This window comes from Anolis carolinensis, chromosome 5 (assembly GCF_035594765.1).
Source record: "Anolis carolinensis isolate JA03-04 chromosome 5, rAnoCar3.1.pri, whole genome shotgun sequence".
NCBI lineage: Eukaryota > Metazoa > Chordata > Lepidosauria > Squamata > Dactyloidae > Anolis > Anolis carolinensis.
The window spans coordinates 184,554,854-184,577,331 of NC_085845.1; the positions used below are offsets into that span (position 1 = coordinate 184,554,854).

Genomic DNA, 22,478 nt, shown 5'->3' on the forward strand with positions numbered 1-22,478 from the left:
CTACTAGAGATAAAAGCACTACTATTACACGGTAATATATGATTGCCTCCTCACCCGCCCCTATGACCAGCAGATAGATCAGGCATGGGCAAACTTTGGCCCTCCAGGTGTTTTGGACTCCAACTCCCACAATTCCTAACAGCCGGTAGGCTGTTAGGAATTGTGGGAGTTGGAGTCCAAAACACCTGGAGGGCCAAAGTTTGCCCATGCCTGAGATAGATGCTGTAAGAATAAAATATATATTATATCCTTAGCAATATGGAAACTTATCAGACCACCTAGGCACCCCAGGGACTATAAAACGCAAGCGGAAGGAATAAGTCCAAATGTTTGTTGTGTCTGTGGCATTTGCAGAACGGTGGCTCTTGCAAAATATAGTATCCCAGTTTTCAAATATTCTTTAGCTTGCCCTTCACAAGGTATGGAATTTTATTATGTTCTGTTTTTCTCAAACATGTCCTCCCTACATACCTGTGGTGCACCATACATGTATAATACAAGGGCTTCATGTTTAGGAATAACACACCAAGCCTTTTGCCAGGTTTTGGATTTTTCCAAATATTGGAGAAAACTACATATTACGCTGTTTCCTGACACTTCTGCGGATTCAATCTGTATGGAGACAAAAAATATTCTATTTCAGTTCAACATAGCAAACACCAAGTTTTCCAGATGTCATTAATTTGTTTACAGGCACATCATAGAATGCGAGAGGAATTTTCATCCTAGTTGCTGAATCAGTATTTTGCTGTTTCTCAAAAAAAATGGTGCGGAAGCAACAAGAACAGAGAGTTATACAGTAGAGTCTCACTTATCCAACACTCACTTATCCAACATTCTGGATTATCCAACGCATTTTGTAGTTAATGTTTTCAATATATCATGATATTTTGGTGCTAAATTCGTAAATACAGTAATTACTACATAGCATTACTGTGTATTGAACTACTTTTTCTGTCAAATTTGTTGTATAACATGATGTTTTGGTGCTTAATTTGTAAAATCATAACCTAATTTAATGTTTAATAGGCTTTTCCTTAATCTCTCCTTATTATCCAACATATTATCCAACGTTCTGCCGTCCCGCTTATGTTGGATAAGTGAGACTCTACTGTATCTCCATAAATATACTCCCAGAGTTTGAGAAAGGCAACAAATATTGGGTTACGCAGCCAGCCTTCTAAATCTGTGGTCAGGGAAGACATGGGGCAGATGAACCCTAGTCCTGGCTAAGCCATGGGCTTTCTGAGAGCTTCTCAAGGGCAAGGGACACAGTGTTTCGCAGATCTGATATCCTTCTGAATTGGGATGAATGCAAGATTACTGAAATTGCCTTTATAGAGGCACTAGTTGGGAGTTTCTCAAGATAGCTTTGCTCTATACATGGTTTCTTCAACCAGGAAAAGTCCACACCAAATAAAGCTAGGTCTCTGGAAGAGGTCTAAACTGCGGAAACCCAAGATGATGTCTTTGCTGGAGACCAAGTCACATCTGAGTGGCTGACCTTATCCAAACACTGGTGGCATTGTCTTGGCCTCTAAGGATACCTGGATGACGGTAATGTGACTCTCATCCATTTTCTGGTCCTTATATTATATGATAAGAATTGTGAACTCATCCCCAGTCCAAAAGCTCAGAATATAAATGCTGCAAAATCATCCAGCAAACACTCATTTCTAAGTAACTAGCAACTACATGACATGATAATGAAATAACTATAACATACCTCCAAGATTCCTCTCTTTTTCTTTTCTTCACTGTCTGTACACCCTGTTATAATGTGGTAGCAGTCTTTACAAACCTTGTTCAGTTTATTGCTATCATACTCGAGATGAGCTTTGTAGTCAGAACATTTCCAGCAAACCACCTTAAAATGAAAGCAAATAACATTTTTAGCAACATTATCTTTGTATTCCTATACAGAGAGATTCAGTGAAATATTGCAAAATGGTTGAAAGAGTGATTCTAGAAACCACACACAAGAGTATGCCGAACATCACGAAAGCATACACAGGAGTATGCCAAAAACAGTAGGGAAATATTTGCCCTCCATATGTTTTAGACCACAACTCTGATCAATACCATCCAGCACACTTTGGGATTTTTAGTCCAAAATATTAGGAGGGACAAAAATTTCTCACTTCTGATTTTGGGAAAGAAATGAACACATATATACCATGCTCTTCTATCAGTCTGGTCTGAGGACGAGCAATCTAAAATAAATTTCTTTTGTAAGAGATTTGAGCACTAACAATATGCAGGCAAATAAAATTCTCTTAGCTTATTAACAAAATCACAAAGTAGGGGTTTCTTATTTCTTGGATTCATGGCTTTGAATTAGAACCCTGTATGCAATGAAGACTTAAAGAGATAACCTGGAAAAATTATAAGGGAATTGGAATTAGTTATGTCTTCTTTTAGCCCCTTACTAAGGGAATTGGAATTACAGTAGAGTCTCACTTATCCAACATTCTGGATTATCCAACACATTTTTGTATTCAATGTTTTCAAAACATCGTGATATTTTGGTGCTAAATTCGTAAATACAGTAATTACTACATAGCATTACTGCGTATTGAACTAATTTTTCTGTCAAATTTGTTGTATAACATGTTGTTTTGGTGCTTAATTTGTAAAATCAAAACCTAATTTGATGTTTAATAGGCTTTTCCTTAATCCCTCATTTTTTATTTATTTATTTATTTATTAGACTTGTATACCGCTACTCCCAGTTTGGCTCGGAGCGGTTTACAGAAATAGATTAAAACAATACAATTAGCTTTAAAATAACAATAAAAACAATAAAAACTACAATAAAAACTACAATAAAATAGACATTATCCAACATATTCACTTATCCAACATTCTGCCAGCCCGTTTATGTTGGATAAGTGAGACTCTAGTGTAGTTGTCTTCTTTTACCCCCTGGAGAATCAGATACTTGTAGTAACTTATGGGAAGAAAAGCAATTATTTTAGGAGGCTTAGCATCAAGGCAAAAAAAAAAAAGATTCAACTGGAACTAAACCATTCACTGCTAAAGAAACCCTGTTATATAAAAAGTCCTGAATTGTCCTCAAGAGGGCTCAGCTTTGGTTCACACAGTGGGCCTCTTATTCAAGCTCTGGTTTTTTTGCTGTAGCAAGAAAAAAATGCTTCCGTATTTGTGCACCAGCCAAATAGTCCTTTCAAAAAACACCGCCAGATGGAGTTTCTGAATGCGTTGGCTGCTTCAATATTGTGCACTAAGGAGCAGATGTAGCTCTCTGCTTACATGTCCACATGCTCGGCAGTGATGCCTCCTCCTTGTCAGCGCATTGAAGGGCTCTTTGCATTTCATGCACATGGTGACTTCATTGTCTCGAATCCATCTTGGTGCTCTCTTCCCAAGTTCAGCAGTCTGAAGTGGTGACAGGAGGACAAATATTGATGTATTATTACCACAGAAAAGGATCAACAACAACACAAGCTGTTCTGAAAATTAAATGCATTTTTGGACCCTACAATTAAGATGCAGATGCTACTAAAATGACAATGGCATGTTTACCATTTCAGTTTAATGTGCCTTTATAATCCAATTGGTTAAGTAGAGGAAATGTTTATGCCCAGACCCAAGTAAGTTACAAGATGGAACAAGATGGAGATAGCTACACACATATGTCAATTGTTTTAAAAGGCAGCTGTGCATCTAGCTCAGCCCACAAAAAAATGATATAATTAGGAATATTTTAAGATAATTGCATTGGTTGCTTGTATAAACAATGGGATTAAAATTATTGCAAAAAACTGCACATTTAATAGAAGAAAAATATGTACTTTCTCTTTTAAGTAATTAAAAATAAATTCTAAACCTGACAATGTATTTCCAGTCTTCAAAAACACAGCACTATTATTGACAAAGAAAGAAAATATATTTCTGTGTTGTAATACTTTATGTTACTTTATGCATCTTTTAAAATCTTCTCTGCATGTCTGTCTCCTGCTGCTAGAATTAGGCACTTGTTCTCTGGATTCATTTTTAAACAATGCCAATTAGAGAAAAAAAAACAAAGATTGCTGAATCTAAAGATATAGCTTTAAAATTGAGACAGTAATCAAAATGGATAACAAATGATAGTAGGTGACATGAATATATTCAACATTAATAAGACTGTAACAAGCAATCTTAATTTTATCTGCACAGTTTTGATCTCCACCAATGATCTTGTTAGTGCAGAAGCGAGATAGGCTGTCTTAAAAAGAATTGTTTTAACTCATGCCTCAAGCTTTCTACTGCGCATGGTAAATCATAGACTCTTTCGTCCCTATAATCTTATATTATAAAAAGAACTATGTACATTGAAGGCATAATGGTATCACTAGTGTTATATCATATATGCATCTAAATAGGAGAACATGTGAATGCAAATATGCCACAGGAACTGCAATTAAGTAACTTAGAAGAGGAACCCTAATGGAGGCACTGTGGTCTAGATTGCACAAGTTGTTCTCTGCTTCAGGCTTGAACTTACAGAGACTTCAATAGGCATGTCATCATACTCTTTTGCAATGGCATTTCTGAATGTCTCATTCCTCTGCTGAAAGGCATCTATAGTACTCTGGAGAGCCTGGAATGGTGAATGAATAAAAAGGATAAGAGCTATAAAGATTTAATGGTACCAGTATCTATCCAATTAATGGCAAGCCAAAAGAGGTCAATGAGGCCAGTTCCACACAACCCTTTAACCAGTTTAAGAAACCTGATTGGGTGCGGGTTAAAGTCCACATGCTTCTCCCTAAAACCCACGCTTTGGGGGGGGGGGGGTGTCTAGATGCCCTGCTGGATCTTCCTGCAGGGCACCCAGACACAAAAGAACCCCCCCCCCCCCAAAGTATATATTATTTACCCAGCCACCATTAAATTGCTGCTGGCCCTCTCCTGGCATGTAGAAATGTCACACCAGGAGAAGGGGGAAATCCCAAGGCAGCTGTGTGGATTGTGTCCGGAAGTCACACAACGCAATCCCCAGGCCCAATCCACACATGGCCCACACCTAGAAAGAAATGGGTCTTTTTGTCCCATTTGGGACAAAACAGAGTTTTCCTGCTTCATCTCATATTAATTCGCTTTTGCCTGAGTTATCTTTGTATGGCTCAGATAAAAGTGAGGGAGGTCATGCATGCACCCTGAGAAACAGAAGATAGTCAGATAACACTACTGTTATTATTTAATTTTTTAAGCTACCAGCACTAGTGGTTTAATTATAAAGCTATCACAAACACAAGGCAAATTTCAGCAAGACAGTAATGTCAGCCAGGTGCAGGAAATGTAATAAATCTTAACAACAAATTAGTTGTTGGAAAGACTTTTAAGAAAGAACATTTACCTTTATCCATTCCTCTTTGTCTTGTTCAGAACTAAAAGAAACAGTTGGAGATAACCGTTAACAGCAATTTTAGAAAATATGAATAAGCTACTTGTTTAAGATTCAAATTTCCCAGGGCAATTTATATTGGAGCCAGTTGAATCAGACGATATAACAGTAAGAATACTGAAAATATCCAGTGGAAGAAACCAAATCTTTCCTGCATTCAAAGGTTTTGAAAGATTACCTTTCTGTTAAAATATTATCTCAAATTTACATTGTCTATTGAGATCTCTGTGATATTTCCAGTATTTGACTTTCCACGCTGTCGTTCTTTATTCCAACAGCTTCTTAGAAGTGAAGATTTTTAAATAATTGTTTTAAAATTACTTTTCAAAACTCCCTTTTATTTATTTTATCAAATGTTTTTACTTCTTTGCCAATTGTATTTTACAGTTTCTCTCTTTTCTTTTTAGCTATATTTATTTGTATTTGCAAACTATTTTAAATTCCAGTTTGGGGGTAAAGGCAGCTTTCAGCTATATCACATCTTTAATCATTATTCCTCTTGTATAACAGGATTTAAGTTTTGTTGGGAAAAAATAACTTCTGTCAGTTGCAAGCAACATGGAAAGCAATACCTTTTATTGATGCTTTTGAGATCCATAAGGCAGATGTCAGAAGCTGAATGGTTAATCAGATTGATCTAATAAAACATTAAGCTCAGTTCCTCAACAGAATTGAACTGTTGCATGAGAACAACAGGAAGCAGCATTCTATAAAATGAAATGCATTTTACTAACCACAAGCACTAATGTGCACTCTAATGGAATCAGAAGGCAAACATACAAGCCCTTTAGGTAAAGGAAAAGAACAAACTCACTGTTGGCACAGTAATGTGCTTTTTGAAGCAACAGTGAAAATTAACACCTAGAACATATGAAGAATATACTAAATTGGAATGGGAAGAAGATTAGACTGATAGGATCATCATTCATTAGATCCAGAGAGGTTCCTACAGAATTTCCTCGTAAAATACAGACAAATACAGGAAATGTTCCCACAGCACACTGAATTACAATGAAGTAAGTAATCAAAATTGCCAGACTATTATTTCACAGAAGTAAATTTAAATGTAAATAGAATATGGCCAGAATCCAGGTGGTGACGATAACACATTGCCCCTTACATGTGTGGTACTGAGAAGGTTGGTATTTCCTGTTCTCTCTGGGCACATCCAAAGCCTCCCTTCCAAACTACTTTAAAGCCCCAAAGCCACTTCCTACATGCTGTCTATGCTGTAATGTGAACAGGCAGGATCAGGGAAGCATCTGGCAATATTTCCCTCCCTCTGACAGAGAAACTACAGTAGAGTTTCACTTATCCAACATAAACAGGCCAGCAGAATGTTGGATAAGCGAATATGTTGGATAATAAGGAGGAATTAAGGAAAAGCCTATTTAACATTGAATTAGGTTATGATTTTACAAATTAAGCACCAAAACATCATGTTATACAACAAATTTGACAGAAAAGTAGTTCATTATGCAGTAATGATATGTAGTAATTACTGTATTTACGAATTTAGCACCAAAATATCATGATGTATTGAAAACATTGACTACAAAAATGTGTTGGATAATCCAGAACGTTGGATAAGCGAGTGTTGGATAAGTGAGACTCTACTGTATTAGAGAAGCACTGATATTGTCAAAGGACACTGATGGCATTACAATGCATCCCAGTATGAAGGGTGGTGGTGTTGCCAGACCTTATTGAACCTGCCTGCTCAAAGTGCAACATGGAATGGCTCTGTGAGGCATCTTCAGGGCTTTAAAGGAGGTGTATGCCAGGATAGTGGTATACGGGACGGGGTAAGGTCTGCATTTGGGTTATTACACTGCTCAACACATATTTTGGTGCCTCAAATGTTAGCCCTGTTTCTCGGTTTATTTGACCTACTGATTCCAAAAATTACACCAGTTTTTCCCTATCAGCTCTAGTTTTTTGAGGTACAGAACATATTACGTATATCAGTTGCCATCTGCTCACCCATAGAAAACTATGATAACCCTATCTAAGAAATTAGAACTGATGCGGTCTATCGAATGCAATTTTCTGAATCAGCACACCAAATAATCTCAGGAACAGGCCTAAAAACCAAGAAACCAATAATATTTTTGGTTGGGTTGTATTATATTATGATGAAGGGATGTTAAGTTGAGATCTATAGCTAACAACAGCAACTAACATTCAGCATATTCCTTCAGTCCACAAGTAAGGGTTTTCTCTTTCACTAGCCAAAGGGTTTCAAGATGCTTTGCTGTTTCCAAGAGTCAGGATACTATAAGCTCTCCTTAGGTCTGTGATCTTCTCCACAAAATAACTTCTGAGATGTTCCTAAATACCACTATCACATAATTGCCTTGCTCTGCATTAGTTTACCTTTTCTCATGTAGCTCAGCTGTAGTTATCATCACACAACTGGTAGTTTAACACTGTTTGTCTTAGTCTCATGATTATGGTCCACAGAAAGTCAAGGGTTGGGCATACAGTCAGTGTATTCAAACTGCAGAGTTCATTCAGCTCAAGGTGCAAATACTTTATAACTGTGTTACCATGCTAAGCATTACAATCTTTTTAAAAGACTTCTCCTACCTGGCTTGTAATTCCAAAGTCCGTTCTTTCCCAGACACTTGGAATGTGTGTGGGTATTCCTCATTGTGCGTTTCCACAATCTTCATACCATCAACGCCGACTCTTGTCCGAACTGTAAACTTAGATCCAACTAGGCTAAATCTGGGGACACAGTACAACAACATGTTGTTGAACTGGAAAAAAAAGAAAGCCAAAGAAACATCAGTTTCCATAGAGACAGGTTGGGTGTAATGGTAACATGCACTTGTACATTTATCTTGGAAAAAGAAAGCTCTAAAATATGCAAAAACAACATAAAGAGAGAGATATGATGTAGGAATTGGATCAGACATCATGAATCATGTCACAAACAGCCCACAATATTCACCCACTGTAATGATACCACACTGAATACTGTCACAAGGGAAAATATTACGTTTTCCATTGTACAGAGCAGGAACTTGAGAACAAAGCACATGGTAGACACAAATCCAAACAATTAGACAGCTGAAGCTATTCTTTATTGAAAAGAACAAAAAGCTACTTGCATTTGAAGCTTTTAGAGGAGAAAACATTGACTAGAAGCACAGAAAAGACAAGATGCACCTCTTCTATTGCTTTTCTGCAATCACCTCTCAAAGCTACTTTACTGGGAGTGAAAATATGCTACAGCAATATAGACATCTGCCTGCAATGCCTACCCCACAGAGGAAAAGGAAGCACAGATCAGCAACCTGAAGATGGGCATGGAGGATGAGAAAACTAGAATGAATAAATTCCTATTTGTTGCTAAGTATCAGACTATAAGACTCTTAAAGCTGAATTAGGGTACATCTTATTTTCAAAGGTGATAAACTAACATTTTGTTAGTCATTGTATCTTTTAACTGATATATTACTGTTTGGGGTTGCATTTTTAAAATCTTGCTACAGTAGAGTCTCACTTATCCAACATTTGCTTATCCAACGTTCTGGATTATCCAATGCATTTTTGTAGTCAATGTTTTCAATACATTGTGATATTTTGGTGCTAAATTCATAAATACAGTAATAAATACATAGCATTACTGCATATTGAACTACTTTTTCTGTCAAATTTGTTGTATAACATGATGTTTTGGTGCTTAATTTGTAAAATCATAACCTAATTTGATGTTTAATAGGCTTCTCCTTAATCTCTCCTTATTATCCAACATATTCACTTATCCAACGTTCTGCCGGCCCGTTTATGTTGAATAAGTGAGACTCTACTGTATTACTTTTCACATATGGGCAACAAATGCTCTATGTATTAGGAGTTTTGTGGTTTAATACAGAAAAATGGAGCAACATGGGAGTGAGGGCTGTTTCTGTCATTGTTGCAATTATGGATGGTCTGGATTCTTAGGAATAGTAATTTACTTAAACACCTATGTTAGAAGTCGGTTTATTTTGACACATTTGTGTTTTCATACAGGACAGCAGATGTCACAATGGAGCAAATGAACACAGGAAGGTCAGCTAACGTAACTGGTAATTTAACCAAAGGAGAATAGGATAACAGCAAAGCGGTAACATAGTCTCTAGCATACCAAAATAGACTCAGTTTACATTTATGAAGCCAGCAGTATTCAAGAAAAACTTACAGAAACTGATGACTTAATTTTTTAAAAATACCATCCATCTAAACTAGTGGTTCCCAACCTGCAGTCTGTAGACCTCCATTAGTCGCCAAGAACTAAAATATGGTCCACGGCCCCTCACCATTACTACATCGTTGCAATGAGAGCGACTGGTCTCACAAAACCCTCTTATAGTGCCAAAGCAACTGTGATATCGGGAGAGGAGAGGCTGACTACTCACAAAAGACATGAAAACAAGCCTCCTGACTGCTGCTTCTCCTTCTCCTCCCTCCTCCTGAGCGGAGCCGTTTCATGTGGTGCCTGGAAGCTGGGGCGCCTTGGTGTCTTTGTTTTTAGGCCTGTTCCTGGGGTTATTTGGGATGCTGATTCAGAAAATTGCATTTGATAGACCACATCAGCTTAGATTATTAAATATGGTTTCCTGTGGGCAAGCAGATGGCAACTACTGGATGGCATATGTTCTGTATCAGAAACTAGACCTAGTCTATCCAATGCAATTTCCTGAATCAGCACCCCAAATAACCAAACCAAATGTAAAGTTGACCAAAAACTGATTCGTAACCCTTTTGGTACTAATGTTGGAGAATAGTCCCTGGCCAAAATGGTCCCTGGTCAAAAAAAGGTTGGGAACCACTTATCTAAACTCTCCTCAGTTCCCATTTCATTTTGAAACAGCTGATCATATCTAGTTATTTGGAGAGATCCAGAAAATAACCCAAATCTGAATGGTTGATAGCCGGCTATTCCACAAGAAACAATTTGTCTATGAATGCAACGATATTTTAATTAAGTTGTAGCTGCCATTTACTTCTGTGGAGCATTTCCCATGAGGGATTTACTTTGCAATTTCTCTTAAAAGCATGGCTTATATTTGCAGCATTTGTAATCAAAAGAGAGAGACAGAAGGAGGGAGAAACTGTATTAACTATCTTTTAAACATGATTTTTCAGAGAAGACAGGCCACACATTTCAAAATTGATCATACTCATCAGATTTACATATAAAGCAGGTTTGAAGTTGAAGCTTGTCAGAATTAAAACTATTAACATATTCAATTCTTAATGATCACCAGCGGCTCATTTAAATGCCATTTCATGGATGCATAACAATTCCACTAAGGTAATTTAAGTGTCCTGAGATTCAGCCGTTATACTGATTTGAAGCTTCGAGACTTATCTCTGGAGTACACTATATAAAACACGTCTGGAAAGGAGAATCATTAGGGATTAGGCTCACAGCAGCCTCAACATATACAAGGATTCTCCAGGGCTACTTTGATGGTTTAAGCCACATCTATGTCACCTAAATCCTTTGTGGGACGTATGTGAACTTTCCTCATCCTATCATTGAGCAATTCTTTGTATGCATTGGAATGGAAGAAATAACTGTGAATATTAGGAAAAGTGGCAGAGCAGAAATATCGAAAATGCGTCTTCTGGTTTACAAGGAACAGAAAATCTATCATTTACTAGACAGAGGAAGGCATCGTTGGAAAAAGAATGTGTTTAAGCTTTACAAGCGTATAGTTTTTCTGCAATTTGCCCTTCTTTTTGCTTTCAGAATGAATGATGGAATGATGGAAATTTGTGAAAAGGGTCCTATATGGCTACAGCACAGGATATTTAGTAGAATGCAGTATCTCTGGAAACCTCCATTTGCAAATTAGGACACAAATTCTCCCTTTAAACCATAATCATGGTTTAAAGTTACATCTACACTGTGATTCCTGCTACAAAGGTGGTTTCCAAGTACACCTGTCCTGGTTAAGAAAGCATTGAATACACATAGCAACTATTCAGTTGTTACAATAAACAATGTTTAAAGACACCAAGGAAACTTTACCAGAAAGAAGAGGAAGTTGTGCACATTTACACTGATTTTCAAGAAGCCACCTTCATTTCAGATCAATACTAAATCACTGAAACAGATTATCACACAAAATATGAAAAACAAAAAGAGGTTATGAATGAACACAAGAAAGAAGATATCAGAGACAGACACTTACTAAAAAAAGGTATCTTTCTTGGGCAGATGTATTTCGAGCAGCAAGTTTAAGTATCTGTCCTTCTTTTATGAGTTCATTTGAAGGGTTGACTATATCTTCTTCTTCTCCCAACATTTCATAAACCTCTAATAACTTCTTCAAGTTTTCCTTTCCATTAAAAGAAATGACTACATTAATACAGGCTGAGGCAATTGTCTTAATAGCAATTATTAAAGCATGAACACATTTAAAGATCTAAAGCATTTTGTAAAGAGCTATTTTCCGTGATGGTAGATGAGAATTCTGGATAACCTTTGTAGCAAAATGTCTCTGGTAGTAAAATATTTCAATCTTTTAAAAATCATCATTAAGTGTCACAAAAGAAGAACACTGAACACCTATTCAGTGAAAAACAAAGCCAAAAGATAAGAGATATTGGACACAATAACTAGAATAGCAGCCTTAGTCTGGTGTGTTCAAGCTAAACTAAGAGATCCTCATTCAATTATTTCTAATCCAAAGAATATAGAAAATATACTTTGTTGTCTGCCTTCAAGTTATTTGCAACATATGGCCATTCTAAAGTGATTCTCTCACAGGGTCTTCTTGGCAAGATTTGTTTACAAAGGGCTTGCCATTGCCTTCCTCTGAGGCTTTTTTGTGTCAGGAATGACTTGAGAAACTGCAAATCAGTTCTGGTGTGAGAGAATTGGCTGTCTGTAAGGACGTTGCCCAGGGGACGCCCGGATATTTTACCATCCTGTAGGAGGCTTCTCTCGTTTCCTTGCATGGGAAGCTGGAGCTAACAGACAGGAGCTCAACCCGCTCCCCAGATTAGAACCATTGACCTTTCAGTCAACAGTCCAGCTGCCACAAGGCTTTAACCTATTGCACCACCGGTGGCTGAGAGAGTGTGACTTCCTCACAGTCCCAAGTTGGTTTCTATGGCCAAATGGAGATGTAATTCAACAGTCCCAGCACTGAACTACACTGGCTCTATAAGGGCTTAATAGTTGCAAAAATTCCTTCCTAAAGCCTTCGTAGAATTGCCTTTTTGACTAAAACAAAATCAATAATGCAGATTATGTGAAGTAGAAAACCACTCACCATTTTCCGGATGGCACTATTTGAGTGACTTGCTGCTGTGGATATTATTTCCAGGGATTCTGTAAGTTAACAATAGCCAAGAAAAGACAATTTGCTCAGGCTTCAAAATACAAATTGCCGTCTCAAATGTTGATTTACTTCACGTTTTGTATGATTACCTTTTATATTTCCTAACTAGACACAAAGAGTCCTGCCACACCAATTTTCCATCTAGAACAGGTATGGGCAAACTTCGATCCTCCAGATGTTTTGGACTTCAACTTTTCCAATTCCTAACAGCCTCAGGCCCTTTCCTTTTGCCCCTCAGCCGCTTAAGCGGCTGAGGGGCGAAAGGAAGGGGCCTGAGGCTGTTAGGAATTGGGAGAGTTGAAGTCCAAAACACCTGGAGGACCGAAGTTTGCCCATGCCTGATCTAGAGCAACACCCTATATCCCACCCAAATATCTCTGGGAACTCCAGAAACAAGGTGATAGTTTTTAAAACTTCATTGCTAATCAATGGCGGACAGTCCCAAACCTAGACATTGCAATAAGCTGTAATGACTAACAGCCACTGACAACTCCACAAAGTTGACCAGTTTCCTTTCCAAACATTAAAGCTCTAGAGTAACGTCATACACAAATGAAATACATGATGGGTAAGGCAGTACATATATTTGCTCTGAATTTCTTCCAAAATAATTCTGAAAAATGTAATCTATGCATTCAGAATCTGTCCTTCTCAAAAAGCAAAAATGAATATGGGCTATTTCTGTTTTCTCGGGACATTTCAACAAAAGGGACATTTCAGTGAAGAAAATACAGTAGAGTCTCAGTTATCCAACACTCACTTATCCAACGTTCTGGATTATCCAACACATTTTTGTAGTCAATGTTTTCAATACATCGTGATATTTTAGTGCTAAATTCGTAAATACAGTAATTACTACATAGCATTACTGCGTATTAAACTACTTTTTCTGTCAAATGTGTTGTATAATATGATGTTTTGGTGCTTAATTTGTAAAATCATAACCTAATTTGATGTTTAATAGGCTTTTCCTTAATCCCTCCTTATTATCCAACATATTTGCTTATCCAACGTTTTGCCGGCCTGTTTATGTTGGATAAGTGAGACTCTACTGTATTTAGAAAGTTTGGCTTCTGAAAACTTCCCAGTCCAGCATTGCTCTATCAAGTAGTTTCTTTGTTACAGTTACAGTTTCTTTGTCTTTGTTACAGTTCTTTTGAAGCACTGAGCATATAAGTTACTCAAATAGTTTACAGTTTTTAGTGTTAGCCACGTTGGGTTTCTTTTTAGAGCGAAAAAGCAGGATAGAAATAATAATAAAAGTAACAACAACATTTACTTTCAGCATCTTTCCAGTCTAGAGAGTCCTGAGGCAATTTTCTTAGGTAGTCCTTCAGAAGCATCTCGTATCGTGGGATGCGTTGTACTGGTTCCAGCATGTGATGCTGCAAGGTCAGATTTCCACAGACTTTCTGTTTCTAGAAATCAACAAGCATTTGTTAATAATGAAACTTCATACCCTGTTTCCTTAAAAATAAGACAGTGTCTTATATTAATTTTTACTCCCAAAGATGTGCTAGGTCTTATTTCCAGGGGATGTCTTATTTTTCCATGAAGTCTTATTTTCGGGGAAACAGGGGAAACATAACTCTAGTGCAAGATATCTGGCAAAATGATTTAATAATATTCTCCTTTTTTCACCAGTGATTTTGTGTAATAATTTTAAAACTGTACTATTGATAATATCTAGAGGTGTTCCCATTGGCCATAAACAAACATTAGATAAGCAGGAGGGTTAATGGATTGAAGGCAGGTTATACATAAAAGGGTGAAGGATGTGAAGGCCTGGAGCACCTAACATATTACATCACTTATTGCAAATTATTTTACCAATTTACCATGATAAATGCTCCCTTTTACTACAAGAGAAACTAAAATGAATTTTCGAGATTAGCTAGTGAATTGCTATTATTACCAAGATACAAAAGATCACAGATGGGACTGAACATACACCTCCAAACTCTCAATTTCTTCACTGGAGGCGTTAATAAAGCTGTGAAGAAATGCTAGAGATATTATCTTTATTACCAAGGTATTGTGCCTGTCTCTCACACAGTCCCTCTCTCTACCTGAATATCTTGAATAATGGATTTGAAGAGAGGTGATCGCTCAGTCCATGTTTTCACCAGTTCCATTGCGTTGTCAAAATTCTTCACATACTCTCCATACATCTTGAGGAAAGGCGCCAACTTCTGCAGGATATCACTGATCCTGGGGTTTGTGTCCCTGAATGGAAAAAGACAACTTTGTTTTAATTGTAGGACATAAATGTAAACCTCTTAATTCCAAGAAGCCAAATTGTTAACCCACTTGTTAACATAGTTATCTTGCTACAAGAACACATGTATAAATAAAAGTTTGTATCATAGCAGGTAGAATGACTTCACCAATTACGGTTCCACATTTAGTGATTTCACATGAAATCTATTCCATCTCTGTCTCTAAGTATACCTTTCTACATTTCACATTAATATTCTACTTCACATGTATAAAAGTGTTTTGTTTCCTGCATCCTTCCTGCCTATTTGTGTCTTTCTTTCGAACCTCACTAGTTCCCTTTCAGTGGGTAAAATATAGATTTTTGCAAAATGCATGGAACTATTTCCTCTTATTTTGAGCTACAAACAAGGACTCTGTGTGTGCACGCAATCCTGGGTGGGATTTTTACCTACATTCAGGCAGTTTTTAATGCACTAATTATGTAAAGAATAGCTTCCTTACATTATAAACATAAATAATGTAAAATTTTTAATATTTTAGGGTAAATATAACATAGTTTAACTTTTGCATGAAATTCCCTAGTTCTTGGTTGAGTATCCATTGTTAATCTGAGAAAGCCAGCACAGTGCAGTAATTTGAGTGTTGGACTAGAACTTTGGGAAACCCGATCCGAATCCAGGAAGTCCACTGGAGATCTTGAGGAAGTCACTCTCTCTCAGCCACAGAAGGCAATGGCAAATCCATTTTTAGCAAATTTTGCTATCGAACTCCTGAAATAGCATTGCCATAGCTGCTTTGAGTCTGTCTCCTTGTAGAGAGAAAAGGCAGTGGTCAGGAATGATTTGAAGACCTATAAAAATGATCACGGTTTTCTGGGAAAAGGCTTTCTTCAAACTTTCCTTCATGAGGCTTGTGTTTTGCAATAAATTATTATTAAAATATGAGGATTAACTGAAGATAATAAGAGGTTTTTTCGTGTCAGAAGTGATGCGAGAAACTGCAAGTTGCCTCTGGTGTGAGAGAATTGGCCGTCTGCAAGGACATTGCCCAGGGGACGCCCAAATGTCTGATGTTTTACCATCCTTGTGGAGGCTTCTTTCATGTCCCCGAATGGGGAGCTGAAGCTGACAGAGGGAGCTCACCCGCTCTCCCCGGATGCAAACCGCAAACCTGTTGGTCAGCAGTCCTGACAGCACAAGGGTTCAGGCACAGTATCAATTAATACTTGATTGGAAAACTTCCAGTTTTATGTTTACATTGGAAGTAAAAGGGGCTGCCTTGTCTCTTCTTAAGAAACCACGGTTTAATCACCGCAACGAAGTGCTGCCTTCTGGCTTGTCAATATCACCAGGGAATTAGTGTTCCTCCTCCTTCATGGTCATGGCAAGTTTTTCTGAAAACTTCTGCTTTGAATAAGTAAGAATTTTCTTTGAACTTCTGCCCATCATTATAAAAAAAATTCCAAGACAGCTCTGCCACTTCAAAGTCTTCTTAAATATAGTGGTCACAGATGACTGCTTTAAGATAATGTATTTTTGAAAACAGAAGCCTTCCTGCAATTATAGTTTGGCTCTCTTATATCAAATTGATCTATTTTAGATGGTATGCCTGCAAATGAACAGTCAGCCCTTATATGGAATAAATTCACGTTTTAATTCAAATCCATTGAATAACGGAGAAATCAATTCTGCTGTCACACAATCCAGGATGTTTGGGTGATGGACTTGCTTATATAGCAATGTTTTATTTTGGGAGAATTTAAAAGAAGGAATTTCATTTCCTGATTGGTACCTAACAATCTTATTTGTAAACAGAAAGAAGTAAGAACCGTCATATCTACTAAATGCAGTTGTTAAGATATAAAAGAACTCTTAAGCTATCATCCAACTTTTAGCTTCTTCTTCAGATTTCAACACATTTTTTCTTAAATATGACTTTGTGTTAACACCTTTTAAACTATTTTTAGATATCGAGTAAAATAATGCAAAACCAATAATCTGAAAATTCTCCTCACACTGCACACAAATAAAGTCTTACGCAAAGGATTTTCTTAAAAACACAAAAAAGGAATAAAATAAAAATGGAAATATAAAGTGGTATGCTATTTATAACTGGACCAGAGAAAATATAAATTATAATATTTCACTTTAATTTCATAGGTAAAGGTAAAGGTAAAGGTAAAGGTAAAGGCTCTCTGACATAAAGTCTAGTCATGTCCGACTCTGGGGGTTGGTGCTCATCCATTTTTACGCCGAAGAGCCAGCATTGTCCGTAGACACCTCCAAGGTCATGTGGCCAGCATGACTGCATGGAGCACCATTACCTTCCCGCCGAAGTGGTACCTATTGACCTACTCACATGTGCATGTTTTTGAAAAGCTAGGTTGGCATAAGCTGGGGCTAGCAGTGCGAGCTCACCCCACTCCCCGGATTCGAAGCGCCAACGTTTTGTTCATCAAGTTCAGGAACTCAACAGTTTAATCCGCTGAGCCACCAGGGGCTCATTAATTTCATAATACAGTTTAAATGATGTAACAAAAGGCAAGCAAAACAGTGTCTCAAATCTCTAAGAATATATTTTTTTTAATTTACTGTCAATCTTTGTAAGGTTAATCTACAATTAATAACTACAACCTTACTATCAAGAAAAAAGGTATCATATTTGTGTTTCAGACTGTAAATGTTCTTGTAAAGTATTCTTTCATGACAACAAACAATGAAGAGGATAAATTTTCCTTCAGAAATATGAACAATGCATACAAATTCCTCCTATTCTCCCGTTCAATCATTTTTGAATAGATGCAAACACTTTTAAGTCCAATTAAAAAAAAACCCTGTGTGAATACAGTATCTTTTCTGTCTTTTCCAGAGTAATTATTATAAGTTAATGAAATATAAATGAAAATTGTGGATCTCAATACAAAAAGGTAGGATTTTCCCCTTTAAAACAGAATCCTAGATTCTGTTTTAGAACAGATGGTGTTCACCACTGTCTTCTTCATAAAATACTTCACTCTAATAATTTGCAACAAAGCTTACCATTCTTGCATCCTTTTCTCAAGCTCTGGCAGCAAGAACTGACTATGGAATTGATGTATGGATGAGATATTGGAGAAGATTTTGTTAACAACTTCAGCAGGAAACGACCCCCGGTTAGTTTCTTCCATCAGTTTGCAATAAAACACCTGCAAGAGGAAAAAAAAAGAGTTGAGACAGAAAACATGTTTCAAGAATTTACAGCTGAACTGTAGCAAACAAAATCCATTCCTTTGTTATACTTAAGTCCTCCATTATGATGATCTTTTTATGGGCCAATTCAGAACCACTTCTGCAAGTAAGTATTTGTTGAAACAGGCAAACTACAAACAAGTCAGTCATAGGTAAGTTTATTGACATTATAGTTGGCATTCTGTCACATATACATGTATGCTTCATGTAGCACATGTGGGACAAATTGTTTCGCATAGAACAATATACATATCTGCTGATAGGGTCAGAAACAAAGTTGTGTGTATAGCAGCATGATGCATTGTTTATGCCCACTGTGGTTGTGCAATGTCACGCAGTTATGGGTATGAATTGCTATTCTGCATGGTTGTATAGTTCTGTCCACATTTACACTACACTGAGGAAATGTTGGCTTGTAGCCAAAGTCCAATTAGATAGCAGCCTAAACTACAGTTAATCTAAAGCTTCTTAGACAGCAAAACAGTTTCTCATTTTTTTGGTGGTTGCAAAAGATGTATCACGAAGAAAACTGATTCGTAGAAGATGAAATCATCTTAAATGTGGTGCAGGCCAGAATTCTGCAGATATCATGAACTGCCAAAAAGACAAATTAAAGTGAGAAATTTTTAAAAAGACTAGACTGAAGCTATAATACTTCGGTTATGATAACTGTGAATTGTGATGATGCTACATGCTATAAATTGTTCTGAATAAAGGAAACTTTCTGGCAGAGATGGAATAGGAAACTCATCACCTCTCATTACATCAGTAAACATTGATTCCTCCATTTCATCTTCTGCTTTTAAACATGCCACATTTCTGTATTTTGACCCGATTGTGAGAAACTGGTTTTTGTGGGTGACCAACTTCAGGCACTGCATCGGTCCCCGCAATAACCTCAGAAAGAACCATGAAGTGACAGGAAAATGCTCCAAAAGAGCCAATCACACCTTGCAGGTGGTAAGAGTAGCTATTTTGTTATATAATCATCCTTCTGGTCTTTTTGGAGATCCCATGGAGCTTTCTCAACCCTCACCTTCCAAATCTGAAGTTGTCAGATGACAATTCAAGATTTACAATAGAGAGAAGGGAAATATGATGAGCTGGAGAGAAATATCATTGGGAAAATCAAGTTGAAAATTCAAATACTAATGAGACATGATTGAGGCAAAGCTGAGGGAAGAGAGGCTGAAAAGCCATAAAGGGAAAAAATTGAGGCAGGTGGTTGAAGGGAGAGGGACAACATTGCTATACATTTGGAATAAAAATGGGAAGAGCTGAAGGCTACTATCACGAAGGATATAGTGACATGGAAGAGTGATTTCTAATCTACCAGAAATTAGAGGCTTGATCAGGAGGCCCAAGGAAAATAAACTGCTCAGAAGGCTGAACGATATACCGTTATGTTGATTTGATCATGCCAGTTATAGCTTCAGAGTCTAATATTCCTATTACTTTAATACAAAGGAATACTTGTTTAACTTACCAACAAATTGCTTCTCATCTAATCTTAAGCAATCGCATACACTGGCACAGCTAACAGATGTAGTAAGTTGTAACAGAGAAAGAATCTGAGCAGCAAGCAATTTAAAGCTTGTAAGATATGTCAAGTTTGTACTCCAAGAAAGGAAGTTATGCTAAGCTCTTTATATTTCACATTCAGAGAGAAAATTCAAAAGCTAATGTTCTCTCTCTTTTTATTTCACACACAGAGGCTTTTCAAATAAAAAAATATTATCTTTGAACTTAACTGAATTCATGACCCAATGACCTAGAAAGGGAGTTATTAACTGTGCAGTCATTGGAGATGAAAAAGAATTCTAGCATAAAATCTACAGACATTAGGAAAAGAAATGTTTTATTGCAAGAGAGAGAAGAAAAGAGAGGACTGATTCAGGAGAGCAAAATTAGAGCTTGTGGGTTGTATGACATTTAAATGGCAAATACAGTGTTTTTGGTGATAGAACCTTAATGAGATCCATCATTCTAGCAGAGGATATGAGTAATTCCGGGGCATGTTATTCAGCCATTAGTCATCACTTAAAGTGAGATGCTGAAATGGGCTGCTTTTTATTTCTATGTTGGAAATCCATAATGGCTTTAATTTTCAGTGTCACCAAAGGCCTGAAGATTGGTTGTTTCTGAAACTGGCCAAGAGAGAAAGTTGCACAAAGGGGAAGGTGGCACAGGAGAAACTATTCTTGACGGTTGTGGGCCAAGCCATTGTGGCACAGGAGGAGATGCTGCACATGAACCACAAGGAGGAAGTGGTACAGAAGTGGTGGGGAAGGTATATTCATAATTCAGAAAATTCAGAAAAGCTAGGCAAAAGGGTGGAAGAATTAGCAACTACAGTCAACATGTAAGACTACCTCAGTGCTATCCACAGTATAGCTTAAAAGTAAACTTTTCTCAAACAAGCTTTCCATGCCAAAGGTAAGAATTTCATTCTATATTGTTGAAAAGGAATGTTTTTTAATAAGAAAAATCCCATTCTTACCTGATCCAAGAGAGCAAGTCTGCTAACATATGCTCTCTCTGTGTGCAAAAGCTCATTAGCAATCTTGTAACACTTCTGTTCGTTTGTCTCCTAGAAAGACATACAGCATGATTTTTATAATAAAGAAATTATAGGTGAATTGAACATGTTTCTATACATACATATCAAAACACTACTTCTCTTTTCCTCCATTCCAAGCCAAATTATAGGAAACCAGAGGAGAAACTCATAGAGATAGGAATCTAGAGGCCCAATTTCTTTTCCACTCCAAGTAGGTAAACTAAAGAATTGCAATAAAACTAATTGCAATTTAAGATAATCATTTTTGGTTCACAAATGTTGGGAAGAACAAGGTATTAGGCCACTCTATTGTTGAAGGCTTTCACGGCTGGAATCACTGGAATGTTGTGTGATTTCTGGGCTGTATGGCTGTGTTCTAGCCACTGTCTTTAATTCTGTGGCACTGCACTGGCTTGTGTCCCTGTGTACAGTAAATTCGGGTTGCATTTCAAAGAGACTAAACCCTAAAATGGCAACACATGTGCATCAAACATAAAATCAAGATAGTAAAACACTTTGCATATTTAAACAGATATAAAATAGCTAAGCAAATATATGATGTGTAGAAATGAAAACCCTGATTGTACAGCAGTAATACATGGGATGAATAATAATAATAATAAAACTTTATTTATACCCCGCCACCATCTCCCCAACGGGGACTCAGGGCGGCTTACATGGGGCCATGCCCAAGACAATACAATAAACCATAACATAATACAATTAAATAATACATTACATAAAATAAACAGTACAACATAAGATCAAAACAGCAATATAACACGAGCGGGCCGCATGAATACTACATTTAAAAACTAGATTAAAAATTAAAACTCTGGGTGAGAAAGGGATCAGAATAAAACCTCGAGGGACGGGACATCAGATAGTGAACCAGTCTAGAGGATAAATATCGGGGGGGAGTAGCATAGAACATTTACTCTCCGAAAGCACACCGGAAGAGCCATGTTTTTAAATCTTTCCTGAAGGCTAAAAGGGTGGGGGCTTGCCTGATTTCAATGAGCAGCGAGTTCCACAAGCGAGGGGCCACCGCAGAGAAGGCCCTCTCCCTTGTTCCTACAAGGCGAGCCTGAGATATAGGTAGTGGCGACAGGAGGGCCTCCCCTGATGATCGGAGAGGTCGGGCAGGTTTATGGTAGGAGATACGGTCACAAAGGTAGGCGGGTCCCAAACCGTTTAGGGCTTTATAAATGATGGTCTGCACCTTGAATTGGGACCGGAAGATGAACGGCAGCCAGTGGAGCTCCTTAAACAGGGGAGTAGATCTTTTCAACTATCTCAGTTTAGTTTCAAGATATATTATGGCACATGTGTCAAAGTCAAGGCCCATGGGCTGAATCCAGCCCGCCATGTCATTTTAGCTGTCATTCACTATCTGGGGACCCAAACTGGGTAAAAACTAAAGAGCACCCATCATAATGCATATATATATATAGCTAACCCTATATATCCACAGATTCTCCTTCCAATGGCCCTTTGAAGACAATAATGAGGCTGATGTGGCTTGATGAAAATGAGTTTGACACCCCTGCAATAATGCAGTTTATTGCATTAGAAACAGCTTTGGTGCTTTTAAAAAGACATTTGCTAGGACTATATTCCTTGGGTTCTGTTGAACAGGTAAGTAGGACTCCATATCACCAACCATGGTGTTCTTTTGGACCACCTCACTGGGATGGGACTTAGAAAAA

At 37.4% G+C, this 22,478-nt stretch overlaps 1 protein-coding gene across 4 annotated transcripts in view; it reads right to left on the bottom strand.

Annotated features, from left to right (window-relative positions):
* Window positions 1-22,478, bottom strand: part of fgd4 (FYVE, RhoGEF and PH domain containing 4) — a 142,541-nt gene that overhangs the window by 10,342 nt on the left and 109,721 nt on the right. For all 4 annotated transcript variants that reach the window (XM_062981099.1, XM_062981101.1, XM_062981100.1 and 1 more), the window contains exons 5-16: window positions 20,710-20,799; window positions 18,021-18,166; window positions 14,832-14,988; window positions 14,042-14,180; window positions 12,694-12,752; window positions 11,608-11,754; window positions 8,003-8,175; window positions 5,366-5,396; window positions 4,511-4,606; window positions 3,274-3,399; window positions 1,727-1,867; window positions 472-612 (exon numbers count right to left, since the gene is read on the bottom strand). In XM_062981099.1, coding sequence (XP_062837169.1) covers window positions 472-612; window positions 1,727-1,867; window positions 3,274-3,399; window positions 4,511-4,606; window positions 5,366-5,396; window positions 8,003-8,175; window positions 11,608-11,754; window positions 12,694-12,752; window positions 14,042-14,180; window positions 14,832-14,988; window positions 18,021-18,166; window positions 20,710-20,799 — 1,446 coding nt within the window. The remainder of the gene's footprint in view (window positions 1-471; window positions 613-1,726; window positions 1,868-3,273; window positions 3,400-4,510; window positions 4,607-5,365; window positions 5,397-8,002; window positions 8,176-11,607; window positions 11,755-12,693; window positions 12,753-14,041; window positions 14,181-14,831; window positions 14,989-18,020; window positions 18,167-20,709; window positions 20,800-22,478) is intronic.